The 13,372-nt window shown below is 57.5% G+C and overlaps 1 protein-coding gene across 1 annotated transcript; it reads left to right on the top strand.

Annotated features, from left to right (window-relative positions):
* Positions 1–1,574: 1,574 nt before the first annotated feature.
* CYTH2 (cytohesin 2) lies at positions 1,575–10,654 on the top strand. The gene is made up of 13 exons (XM_036275771.1): positions 1,575–1,633; positions 1,999–2,381; positions 3,243–3,390; positions 3,489–3,555; positions 4,751–4,869; positions 5,986–6,066; positions 6,549–6,661; positions 6,757–6,905; positions 7,354–7,465; positions 9,788–9,864; positions 9,981–10,052; positions 10,149–10,303; positions 10,392–10,654. The coding sequence occupies exons 2-13, from the start codon at positions 2,363–2,365 to the stop codon at positions 10,477–10,479; spliced, it is 1,200 nt and encodes a 399-aa protein (XP_036131664.1). The 5' UTR covers positions 1,575–1,633; positions 1,999–2,362; the 3' UTR covers positions 10,480–10,654.
* Positions 10,655–13,372: the final 2,718 nt, after the last annotated feature.

Raw genomic sequence — 13,372 nt, 5'->3', positions numbered from 1 at the left:
CATCGGTGTTTCTGTCTCTCCCTCTCTCCCCTCCTCTCTCTCTAAAAATCAATGGAAAAAAATATCCCTGGGTGGGGATTAACCAAAAAGAAAGAAATGGAACTTGAGCTATTTGGAATGGAGTCTTTTACAAAGATACAAGCAGCTTTGCTCTAAATCCTAACTCTGCTTAAGTACTCTGTGACTTTGGGCAAATCACTCCTCTTTCCTCACCTCAGTTTCCTCATCTATAAAAATGGGGCATTGGAACTTGGACTTCTCCAAGGGCCTTTCCACCAAAATGATTCCTCACTTCACTAGGTGAAGTGGGGGTGAGGGTCGTAGAGATTTCCCAGCTCTCTCCCTGGTGCTGGAACACATGGCCTTCTAGGGGCAGCTGGGATGGGAGATGCCCTTGGAAGCCAGCTCTGCATTTGGGTTTCTGAATGACAGAGCAGGCAAGGTGTAGTGTGGGCGGTGACTAAGGGCCAGAATCACTTCCTCCCTGGTTCAGTTTGGGGGACAGGGGAAGGAGCTATCTCTGAATGGCAGGGGAATGTATGTGTTTAGGGGAGACTTGTCTCCCAGATTAAACCACTGGGAATCCTGGTGGTGTGCCTGTGAGTGCCTCTAGAGCTTGGCCTCTGCCCATGCTTCTATTTAAGTGCCCAGCAGGCAGGGAGCCAGCTGCAGAAGGAACCAATGCCAGGGAGGACATGTTCCCACCCCTGTGTCCCAGGACTGAGGGTGGGCACTGTCATTGCTCATCAGCCTGTCCAAGTGCTGCACCAACTCAGGTCCCCCCTTCTGGCTTCCCCACCTCCCTTTATCCTTCAGAATCCCCACATAATAACCGGATGGGATTAATAAGGTGGCTGCTCTCCCAGCTCAGGGTGTCTGGGGTAGGGACTGGGGGCAATGGAAATAGGGATGGAAAAGGATGTTGAGTGTGAGGTGAAGGGACGGGTAAAGGGTTCTGTTTAAAGGAGAGACAGTGGGGTCAGGGCTGGCATATCCTGGGTTTCCACTGGAGAGGGCAGTTCCTAGGCCACTCATAAAGGTCAGTGAGCTTAGGAAGCTCCATGTCTAATCTGTCAGCTTAACCAGCTCCTAGCCCTGAATCTGTCTCCACCTGCCTAGCCCAGTGGCAGCGAATGAGGACAAGGCCCAGACACCACCTCAGACCCAATTAGGCACCAATTAGGGTGCCCAGGTTCTCCGTTCCGGCCAGGGTCCTGCACATGCTTTGGCTGCAAGAAATGGGAATGAGAGATTGGGGTGGGGTAAGGGCCTCAGATGCGGGAGGCCTCTGAGAAGACGGAGGAGAGCAAGAGTATGAGAAGCAGGGTAAAACTGAAGTGAGGCGAGTTGGAGAAGAGGGGAAGGAATCAGAGAAGTTGGAGGGTGCTGAGGAAAGGGGAGTTGTCATAGGAGAAGGATGTTAAAATAAGGGGATCAGTTTTAGGGAGGGGGAGGAGCTTGAGATAGATGGCGCCAGGAAGGAGGAGCCTGTTCTTGCACTATATTTGGTCTTGTCCTATTGTCCCATTCTTCTTGACAGATAACCGAATAGTGAAACATTTAAAAGACTAAGTCTTTATTCCACCACTTCCTAACTCTGAAGAGGCTGAGATGGATGGGGCGATGGGAAGGGGTAAGAAAAGGGTCTGTTGGAGGGGCTAAAGCCAGGGAAAAGCGACCCAAAGAAAGGTGAGCCAACGCTGCTCCCGGTTGCGTGGCAACCGCTGCTGTCAAGGGGCAGCTTGGTCGTTAGGAGGTGTGGCTCACGGAAACCACCGGCAGCTGGGGACCCGCCCCGTGGCAACAAGACTAACAAAGTACTGCCCCCCAGCAACGTATAGCTAGGGGCGGGGTTCGGTTGAACTATAGTGTCCTAGTGCCCATTGTCCTTGCGCAGGCGCAGTCCTCTTTGCTCCCGCGTAGTCCCACCTCCATGCAATTCTTTTCTGAGGCTTCTCTTAGTCTGGCAAGCCAGCCAAGTGACTTCTTTTGTTTCAGAGGCGGTGCCCAGCCGCAGGCCTGCACTCCGATTGGCCCCACAGATCGTCTACCTCCGGCCGGACCCTACTACGTCTGCTTCTTGTGCGCTTATTGGCCCCGGGGAACGGTCGTTCTGCATCGAGGGCGGAGCAGACGAGAGGGCCCAGAGCGGATTGGGCGGTGTCAAAACGAGGGGCGGTCCCGACTGGCGGGGCGGTTGGGAGGCGAAGAGAGAGTCTTTTCAGCGCTGAGGACTGGCGCTGAGAAGGCGGCGGTGGCTCCCGGGGCGTTTGAGCGGGCTCACCCGAGCCCGCGGGCCAACGCGGAACCAGGCCCGACCGGCGGGACCGCCCCGGACTCCCCGCGGGCCTTCCTAGCCGCCATGGAGGACGGCGTCTATGGTAGGTCGGTGAGGGGTGGGGCCGGCTAGGAGCGGATGAAGCCTTTCATCCCGAACGTGCCCCCGCGAACGTTTCTCCTGGCGCTCGCCTCGCAGAGCTGTTCGGCACCGTTGTCGCCGCTTCGCTTTTGGGGGGCACGGGATAGGCTTCCGGCGGGGCCCGAGAGCGGGGCGTTCCAGGCCATTGTTTGGGCCGATCCTGTTTCCGGTGGCGGCGGGAGGGGGCGGGATGGAGCGGTGGAGTCGGGGCCGGGCGGAACCATTCCCCCTGGAGGGGCCGGGCGAGCCCAGTGCCTGCTGGGAGCAGGGTGGGGGGCGTCTGGGGGCTGTGGGGTGAGGGAGAAACCTCGGAGTTACAGAGATCCCTCTAAGACCCTGGCCTTTGATGCCCCGCCCCCTTCCCCAACTCTCACAAGCTGTCATCAGCTTCTCCTGCCATAGTTACTTTTCATGGACCCAGGAGTCCGGACACCCAGTCCCCCAGCTACATCGCTAAGAATGGAAGTAGAAAACTAAGGCCTCAGCCCCTTACCAAGTAATGAAGCAACAGTTCAGACCTCCAGCCCATTCTTCCCCCGGACCTGAGTTCAGGCCCCCAGCCCCCTTCTTCCTCAGACTCAGGAGTCCGGACCCGGGTCCCTTCCACCCCCAGGACTCAAGAGTCTAGATCCTCAAACCTTCCTCCCCTGGAGTGAGGATTCCAGGCCCCCAGCCCCTTCTTCCAGGGGACGTAAGAGGCCTGACCCTCATCTTCATCCTACCCCTGAACCTAGGAGCCATGCCCTCCAGCTCTGTAATCCTCCAGATTATAGGAAACCAGGCTCCCAGTCCCCAGAACTGACCTCCAACCCCTGATTCCCAGAGCCCCCAGACCTAACTCCAGAGGAGCGGATGGAGCTGGAGAACATCCGGCGGCGGAAGCAGGAGCTGCTGGTGGAGATCCAGCGCCTGCGGGAGGAGCTCAGTGAAGCCATGAGCGAGGTGGAGGGTCTGGAGGCCAATGAGGGCAGGTGAGGGCTGGGGTGGGGAACTGGGGGCTTGTGGGGCCGGGCTAGGGCCAGGGCTGCCCAGGCATTGACCCTCCATCTCCTGCTCTCTGCCCCTGCAGTAAGACCTTGCAGCGGAACCGGAAGATGGCAATGGGCAGGAAGAAGTTCAACATGGACCCCAAGAAGGTGCTTGGGGCCACAGGGCTGGGGTCATCCTGGCAGACGTCCTGTTGGGTTTTTGGCACCCCATGCTTCCAGTAGCATGATGGTTAAAGGCCTACGTTAGGTGGACAGACTTGGTTATAATTTCTGGATTTATTTTATTTTACTTTTGTTTTATCTTCACCCAAGGACATTTTTCCATTTTTTTGTTCAGATAGAGTGGGAGGGGGAGAAAGAGAGAAACATCGACGTGAAAGGGACACATCGAGTGGTTGCCTCCCGCAGGACCCAACCAGGGCCGGGGACAAACTGCAACTGAGATACGTGCCCTTAGCGGGAACCGAACCCCGGTCTGTCTGGACCGCAGGTCAATGCTCTTAACTGCTGGCCCAAACCGGCCAGGACTAATCCCTGGATTTAGATACTGGCTATTCATTTGTTCTCTAGTTAACCGATTGCTCCAGCCTCCTTACCTTTGCTTGTGCTGGGTCCTCTGCCTGGGATATCCTCTTTCCCCTTTTTGCTCATATTTCTGGACCCACATCTGATGTCACCTAGGGTTCCAGGAGGAGCTCATGTCTGGTAGGAGACATGGACAGTGACATGCACTGAGGAGGGTTGACCAGTGCCATGATGGAGGCACAGCGGCTGTGGACACTCAGGGGAGGGAGCCTGGTGGAGTTAGGGAGGGCTTCACTCAGGAGGAGATACTTAGGTCAGGTTTGCAGGAAGAGTCAGTGTCCGCCAGGTGGAGGAAAGACATTTATTCATTCATTTTATACTCATTTCCTCATGCCTCCCTTGAGCCTGCTCCTCTGCTAGCTAGTGCTGAGGTGTCCGACCCTGCTTGGCCCTCGGGGAGCCCCTCTACATGAGTACTCTCAGTGTTTGAAGGACTGCTGTTTCCTAAGTTTCTCACTTTATTCCTCCTGCCCCAAGCAATGTAGTTTGTTCAGTCATTCAACAAACATCCATTGAGCTCCTGTTCCTTGCCAGACCCTGCTCTTGGTGGTGGAATTAGCCAGGCAAAGACAGGGAACAGTGAAAAGGCTTTATGAGGTGGAAGGGATGGTCTTTAAAGACCCATGAGAAGCCTGAAAATGACACCTGGCCCTGGTCTGTTAGCGTGGGGGTGGGTTTGGATGCTGAGGTTTCTGGCGAGGTGGTGGGAATGGCTTTCTGAGCATATGAGCACTGAGACTCAGTCCCCACCCACTAGGGGATCCAGTTCTTGGTGGAGAACGAACTTCTGCAGAACACACCCGAGGAGATCGCCCGCTTCCTGTACAAGGGCGAGGGCCTGAACAAGACCGCCATTGGAGACTACCTGGGGGAGAGGTGAGCTCCCCGCCCAGCTCCTCTGGGCCTCTCCCCACAAGCCCCTGAATCCAGCTCCTGCCCTCACACTGCCAGCTCCTCTCCCAAGGGGAGGCCCTGATAGACTAGCCTTCCAACTGGACTAGAACAGGATGGACTGCCACAGGGGTCCGGGAGCCTGGGGCCACCTAGGGAACCTGGGGACTGTCTTCAAGCATCTTGGGGGCATGGGGACCTTCTATTTATGACAGGCCAGTGGAGAAAATCCATGCGTGTTGTAGGAATGAGAACCAGGTGTAGACAGCTGCTGTGCATGGGGACTGTGTGGACAACTAGGAAGTATGGGGATCATCTGGATATCCGGGGAGCACGGGGACCCTGTGGAAATCTGGGAGCATGAGGACCTCTTTGGACTCTAGGGTGTATGGGGACCAAAAGTCTAGGGTGCAGGAGACTGGATATTAAGAGTGTATGAGCACAATCTGTGGATGTTGGGAATGTGGGCACTGCCTGGACACCTAAGGTGCACAAGGACATTCTGTGATGTCTAGAAAACCTGGGGACTGTCTGTGAGCATCTGGGGTGTGTGGAGACTGTCTGAATGTCTGAGGTGCACAAGACCATCTGTGGATGTCTGGGGTGCTTGGGGATTGTGTGGACATCTAGGGTGTGTGGAACTTTCTGGACATCTGAGGTGTATTGGGATTGTCTGGGGATGTGGGGATATGTCTGTTGATGTGTAGAAACCTTCTGTGGGTATCTGGGGTATGTGGGGGCCCTTTGTAGGTCCCCGGGGACCATCTGTGGACGTCTGGCATTGTAGGGATCATTTTGTGGACATCTAAGGCACCTGGGAATTATCTAAGAGGTGACAGTAGGCGGACCACATGTTTGCTGCATGTCTCCCAGCTGTGCAAAGGGTCAGCCACACCAGGGTTCTTGCAACAGATGGTCCTCCCAAGGGCATGTTCTGAGTGTCCCTGCCCTGGTGCCAGGACTGTGATGGGGCCAGGCCAAAATTTTCACCCTCTACGGAGGCAGCTGAGGCGCAGAAGTGATGGCACAGCCTCCCCAGTGCTCTGTCCACTCCCACCCTCCCATGCTCCTGTCTGTGAATGACTGTCCCTCTCCTCCCAGGGAAGAGCTGAACCTGGCAGTGCTCCATGCCTTTGTGGATCTGCATGAGTTCACTGACCTCAATCTGGTGCAGGCCCTCAGGTGAGAGGGACTGGGTTGGAAGGGCAGGACTGTCAGGCCCTTCTTTACAAGTGATGACACCTACTCAAAACAGAAAATTAAGGAATCGGTTGCTGCATGTAACACAAAAGTGCACAGTAGGGCCTTCAGGTATAGCTGTATCCAGGTGCTCAAATGGCATCAGAAGGTCAACTTTATCTCCTGGTTGTGCTTGCTACTGTGTTGGCATTGCTCTGCAGGCCCTCTTCCCACATGATAACAGAAGCCTTCAGCAACCCCCAGGCCTCTTAAGCAACTTTAGCAGAAAGAGTACTTTCCTTAAACCCACCAAAAGTACCATGGTCAGTACTCTTTGGTCAGATTGGGTCATGTGTCCACACCTGAAACACTACTGAGGCCACGAGGTTTGGCGCTCTTATCGACCAGTTTCTAACACACGGACTGAGCGTGGGAAAGGGGTTCTCCCTGTTCTGGCAGTCACATCTGACCCCTCTCTAACCCAGACAATTTCTGTGGAGCTTCCGCCTCCCTGGAGAGGCCCAGAAGATTGACCGGATGATGGAAGCCTTCGCCCAGCGATACTGCCTCTGTAACCCTGGGGTTTTCCAGTCGACAGGTAGGGGCCTGGACTCCTAGGGCCTGGCGAGGAGGGGCTGGGGGCAGGAGGCAGTGGAGGCCCACATACCGTGTCATCACCCCTGATTGCTGCAGATACCTGCTACGTGCTATCCTTTGCCGTGATCATGCTGAACACCAGCCTTCACAATCCCAACGTCCGGGACAAGCCAGGCCTGGAGCGCTTTGTGGCCATGAACCGGGGCATCAACGAGGGCGGGGACCTGCCTGAGGAACTGCTCAGGGTCAGGCCCCCTCTCCCTTCCCCACAGCCCCTCAGCCCTTCCTCTTCCTGCCACAGAGCCTCCCCCGTGGGTCTCCCAGTGCCTGAGCTGTCCACCTGGGACACCGCCCTTCCACGGACACCATTTGTTTACTCCCTCTTCCTGGCTGCCTCTTTTTTTGTCTCTGTCTCTGTCTCTCTCTCTGACTTTCAGGGCTTGGTCCATCTCATCCTCCACCTGTCTGTTTCTGTCTCGATGAACTTGATGGGATCTTGCAAGTGTGTCTGTCTGCTCTCCATCTTTTCTGTCTTTCTCTCCTTTCTCTACTCCCCAGCCTCCTCCTCCCCCTCCTCCTCTCTCCCTCTCTCCCTCCATGGGCTCTCCTGCCTGTGGTCTCATCGCCTCCACTGCCATAACTCCGGGGGGGTCCCAGGGACCTGGCATTACTGACTGGGCCCTCGCCCCTCAGAACCTCTACGACAGCATCCGAAATGAGCCCTTCAAGATCCCGGAGGATGATGGGAACGATCTGACCCACACCTTCTTCAACCCGGACCGGGAAGGCTGGCTCCTTAAGCTGGGTACGTCCCCCCCTGACCCCGCTGGCCGCCTCTACAGGGGAAGTTAGTGGGCCTGGGCTCTGGACTCGGCTTCCACACGTACCTGCTGTGTGACCTTAGGCAAGTGATTCGACCTCTCAACCTGTTTGTGCATCTGAACAATGAGGCTGAAAACAAGTCATGCCTGTGTGCTGGGCCCAGGGAAGGCCTGGTGTAGAGGGGCTCCCTACACATTTGTGGGTGAAGAGAAGGGGTCCAGGAGCACTGAATACATGCCAGGGTCTGTGCTTAGGAGGAGAGGCCCTGGCCGTGCTGGCGGGTGGGATGGCACCAGCTAATGCGGTCAGTTAGCAGGGACCGTATAGGTGCCTCTTTCTGAGGATTGGAGCTGTTCTCAACCCTCACTGCATGTGAGAGTCACCTGGGAGCTTTTTTTTTTATCCTCACCCGAGGACATTTTTCCATTTTTTGTTCAGATAGAGTGGGAGGAAGAGAGAGAGACAGAAAGAGAGAAACATCGACGTAAAAGGGACACATCGAGTGGCTGCCTCCCGCACGACCCAACCGGGGCCGGGGACAAACTACAACCGAGGTACGCGCCCTTAGCGGGAACCGAACCAGGGTCTCTCTGGACCACACGCGAATGCTTTAACCGCTGAGCCAAACCGGCCAGGGCCACCTGGGAGCTTTTAAAATCCTGATGGTTGGGCTGTGCAGTCAGGGTCTCTGGGGCAGGAGAGCCGTCAGCCCTGTTGAAAGCTCCCCAGGCGGTCCTGGTGCAGAGCCAAGGCTGAGAGCTGGCTTGGAGCCGGGCCTGTAATGGTAGGTGCCACGGGAGTGCTAGTTGCGCCTTTTTGATGGAGAAGCCGTGAATGGCTGCTCCGGGAGACAGGCTCGGAGGAGTCACAGTCCAGTGTGCACGGTGGAGACAGCGAGGCAGCAGGAGGGCCCCGAGGAAGCTTCCAGCCCGGCGCAGGGCCAAGGCAGAACTTCGCCCCTCGGGTCCTAGCTCTGTCCTCTCCCCGTGCGGAATGTGCTCGTGAGCAAGGGCCCTTTTCTGGCACCAGAAGCAGGGCCCTGTCTGGGTGCAGAGGGTCCTGGTGCAGCTAAAAAGGCAGCTAGATCGCCTCTTTCAGCCCACGTGCTGGCGGACGGGTTTCCGGGGGAGGTTAGGCTGTGCCAGGCCGGCGCTGCCCCCGCAGCGAGGGTGTGTTGCCAGGGGAGAGGCTGCTCCGCCAGGAACGATACTCCCTCCAAACCGCTCCCTCGGCAGATGGCCTTCCCGTTTCCCCGATGAGGAGGTCGAGGCTCTGTCACCATCCAGCAGCCACAGGGCAGAGGTGGCCTGGGACCCAGATTTCTGACCCAAGCACACCTCTTTGCTTTGTGACCGGTAGAAAAATGCGCCTCTTAAAACTGAAATACAAGAAAGGGAGTCTGGTGGCGGCTGTGTTCCCAATGACGGTGAACGAAAGCCGTTGTTACTGTCCCCGTGTGGTCCTGGCACCACGAGGAACACAGAGCAGATCACCTTGACGCAGAAAGGTGGCCCGAGAGGGCAAGAGGTTGTCCTAAGGTCACACAGCCAGTTTGTGCTGGACCTGACATGAGTCCCCACGGCCCACCCCAGGCCGAGGACTGGGGTTCTGTCTTCTGCCGTGTGCGGGTGACCTCCAGGGGACACACGGTCACAGCAGCAGTGGAGGGCTTTCGGAGTCTAGGACGTGTCCTGGGGTGGGCTGGGCCGGGCGCTGGTGAAGGAGGTGCTCAGGGCTGCCTCCGTGGGGCTAGGACCCTCTGCCTCCCCGGGAGGGGGAGGGCCTGGCCGTCCTCCCTCGTGTGGATGTAACTGGTTTTCTTCCCTCTCTCCCTCCCTCCCTCTCTCTCTGCGTGTTTCTCTTTGCTCTTTCTGTCTCTGTCCTACCCCTTGCGCATTCCCTCCTCGCCCACCCTATTTCTATCGCCTGCGGCTCTCGGGGGCACCCCATTCTTCTGCCTTCCCTTCTCGCCTGGTCCTGCCTGCTTTCTCGCTGTGTGCCCCAGGAGGTAGGTACGCAGCCGTCCTAGCTGCCCGACCCCACATGGAGAGGGGGCTGGGGGCTGACTCCCGGGCCCTGGGCGACAGACGGGCTCAGAAAGTGGAAAGCGCACCCTGGGGGTGGACCAGTCCCTGGGGCCCGAACGCTCCTGTCCCTGCTGTCTGTCTCTTCCCATGCATCGCTTTGTCCTAGGCCCCACCGCCTGCGCCCCTGCGCTTGCTCTGCCTCTCACTCCCCTCCCCGCCCTCCCAGAGGCCCTGTCCCTGTGTTGAGCCCAGGCCCCCTCCCACCCCTTCCCTTTCAGGGGGCCGGGTGAAGACGTGGAAGCGGCGCTGGTTTATCCTCACAGACAACTGTCTCTACTATTTTGAGTACACGACGGTGAGGATGGAGCTGAGCTGCGCTCTGGGGCCTGGGAGGGGGGCCGGGGGCCGGAGGAGGATGAGGCCGGCGGTGAGGGTTGGCAAGGCTGAGTCCTGTCCGCCCTGCTCTTTCAGGACAAAGAGCCCCGAGGAATCATCCCCCTGGAGAACCTGAGCATCCGAGAGGTGGACGATCCCCGGAAACCGGTAAGACCCTGTCCGTACCCCTTCCTGCTGCCAGCGGCTCCCCTGGCCCTCGGGCCGGCTCTTACCCACCATCCCTCCTCGTTGGTGTCTCCCCAGAACTGCTTTGAGCTTTATATCCCCAACAACAAGGGGCAGCTCATCAAAGCCTGCAAAACGGAGGCAGATGGCCGAGTGGTTGAGGGGAACCACATGGTGTACCGGATCTCGGCTCCCACGCAGGAGGAGAAGGATGAGTGGATCAAGTCCATCCAGTGAGCCTGGGCTCCGGGGACCTCAGGGCGGGAGGGGACCTGGGGCCCAGAATCCCGCGGCCCTCACCTGAGGTCTCCCCCTCTGCAGGGCAGCCGTGAGCGTGGACCCCTTCTACGAGATGCTGGCAGCCAGAAAGAAGCGGATTTCTGTCAAGAAGAAGCAGGAGCAGCCCTGACCCCTCGTCCCCAACTCCATTATTTATTACTGAGCCGCCCCGCCCGGGTGGCCGGACCCCTGGGACTGGGGCCGCGGATCCTGGTTCCCCGTTTGGAAAATTGACCACCTTTAGTTCCTCTGTCATTATTTGTAATTAACACACTGTTGGTAATCTTATTAATTGTTGAACCGCTCGCAGTCTGCTGATCCCCTCATTTCTCGGGGTTGACAGAGCTGATGCCCTTGGTGGAGACAAGTCAACCCCACCCCGAGCGTGCCCAGGGCCGGGAGCGCTGGTTTCTGTCCAGAGCTCTGTCGGAGCACGAGGGAAGGGTGCTGTCCAAGAGGGTAGCTCTGTGGGCGCTTTTCTGGGGTGGCTCAGCTCTGGTTGCACCCCAGGCCTGCAAGAGTGGAGTGATGGGAGGTGGTGGATGAGGCTGGATTAGTGATGCTTTAGCGTTTGACTGGAACGCAGGTGTCCCTGGACAAGGTCTGGCGTCCACCCTGGATGTGACCTGCCAGCCCCGAGCCCCGCGGGTGCCGGCCCCTGCCTTTGCCCTCGTGGGGCTTGTGGGCTGGTGGGCGGCAAATAATGGCTGATGGGGTTGTGAGCTGGGCCGGTGCTTTGAGGGCAAACCAGAGCTGGAAGGGCTATGAAGGGGGCCTGCTTTGGGAGGAGCATGAAGGGGGCCTGCTTTGGGAGGGTCTGGGAAGGGTGAATCCAGAGAGAAGAAGGAGGCGTGGTATTGGGCACAGCAGAGGGAGGCCTTACCCACCGTTTTGCTGATGTCAGAAGTGCGGTGAGGCCAAGAAGGCAGGAATGCAGTAGGTGGACCGGTTTCTCAGCGGGGGACAGCCGCCCCATGACATTTTACACCAAGCAGGGACTGCCAAGAACCTGCGCTTCTGTAACATCTCTGAAGTGTAAGGACTGCCTTTGAGGGTGCCCCTGAGTCCCAGCCGCAGGCCCGCCTGCCTTTGCCCTCCCGCTCGGAGCATGTGTGCTGTCCCCATGGAGCAAAGAGAGGTGGGTTGGCAGGTTGGGAGACCCCACGTCATTCTCCCGAGCCCAGATCTGCAGCAGAGGAGACTATGAGAAAACTGGCGGCCGGGACAGACCCTGCGGGGAGGGAGCCGGGCCCAGGGTGTGCCAGAGTGCAGTTCCTCCTGCACCTGCCCCACCAGAAGTTGAACCCCCGGTTATTGACTGCCCTGGTGGGGTGCGGAGCATCTGAGATCCTGGGCCTTGGTCCTGTCCCTCCTTTGGCCACAGGCATCCGAAGAATGCAGGGTTCCTAAGTGCAGTAACACTGTCACCCTCTAAGGTGGCGCACCCCTCTCCTGTGAGACTGTCAGACTACAGTTCCTGGCACGCTGTGCGCCTCTGGGCACCCCGCTGACGAGTCATTCTCGAGGTCTCCTGGGAGTTGTAGTTTCTCAAGGCAACGCTGTCAGATTTACCTTAGCCCGGTCCTGCCCCTTGTGCAGGCTGGGAAAAGAGACCCTGACTTGCAGCCCCTGGGGGCCGATGGGAAATGGAGTTCCGGACTCCTCCGAAAGGGTCCACGGAAGGGGGAGTCACCAACCCAAGAAGGTTCTGGTAAAGGAGATCATTGGGTAAATAAAGGGGTCCCATCACTGTCCCACGCTGTCCTGCAGTCCGTGGAGTGACCCCGTGGCACTGAGTGCCTGCCAGCGGGGAGGCGGCTGGCTCAGTGGAGAGGCCCTGGAAGAGCATTGCAGGCCCAGGGAACAGCACGCGTGGAGACGGGAGAGTGCATGACCAGTGTGCCTGTGCGCTGTGGGGGGGGGGGCGGTGAAGGGGACACGGGGGCCTGATCAGTCAGGGCTAGGACTTTGTATTCTTAGTTGATGGAAGCCACCCAAGGCCGTGAAGCAGGAGAGTGATGTATTTGGATGGAGCTGATGGGAGAGGCTCCAGGCGGCTGCAGGGGAATAATTCGGAAGTGAGCCGGGCTGGTAGGGAGGTGAGTCAGGAGGCTGTGCAGTCGCCCCTCTGGGGGGGGCTGTGGTGGTGAGGTGGGGAAAAGCGGCCCCGGGTGGGGGGTCATTCCAGTACAGGAGCCTGTAGGACTTGCTGAGGGCTGTCCCAATCCTCAGATTCTGGCTTGAGTATTTGGTGAATGACAATGTCATTTACTGAGATGATCAAAAAGGGAACTGTCTGTGGTCGGTGGTGGTGGTGGTGGTGGAAAATCAATGGTTCTGTTTTAGCCAAATTAAGCTGGATTGTTGGTGGAACATTCAAGCGAGACTCCAGTCATCCCACAATTGTCCTTCAACCACCCCCACCCCGATCTAGCTTCTCTCCAAGGACTAAGAATTTTAGCTTCCAGCTCTCCTCCCAGGACCCCACCCCAACTCCCAACCCCTTGTTACAGGTGTCCCTCTAAAACCCGTATGTTGAAGTCCTAGCCCCCAGGACCTCAGAATGTGACCTTATTTGAAAAGAGGATCATTGCAGATAAAATGAGTTAAGATGAGGTCATTAATACGGGCCCTAATCCAAGTTGACTGGTGTCCTTAGACAAAGGGGACTTTTGGACACAGAGACACGCCTGGGGAAAATACTGTGTGAAGATAAAGGTAGTGCCCTGGCTGGTTTAGCTCAGGGGTTAGAGCATTGGCCTGCAGACCAAAGGGTTGTGGGTTCGATTCCAGGTCAAAGGCATGTACCTGGGTTGCAAGTTTCACCCGCAGTCATTGAGGGTCGTGTGGGAGGCAACTAATTAGTGTGTCTCTCTCTCATCGATGTTTCTCTCTCTCAATCGCCCTCCCTCCCTCCCTCCCACTCTAAAAGTTAATGGGAAAATATCCTCGGGTGAGGATTAACAACAAAAAAAGAGATAAAGGCAGAGATCGGGGTGATGCATCTACACACTAGGGAACCC

The sequence above is a fragment of the Molossus molossus genome, unplaced genomic scaffold, assembly GCF_014108415.1.
Source record: "Molossus molossus isolate mMolMol1 unplaced genomic scaffold, mMolMol1.p scaffold_m16_p_21, whole genome shotgun sequence".
In the NCBI taxonomy this organism is placed as follows: domain Eukaryota; kingdom Metazoa; phylum Chordata; class Mammalia; order Chiroptera; family Molossidae; genus Molossus; species Molossus molossus.
The sequence above is the reverse complement of the archived record's forward strand: the minus strand, read 5'-3'. Positions and strand labels throughout refer to the sequence as shown.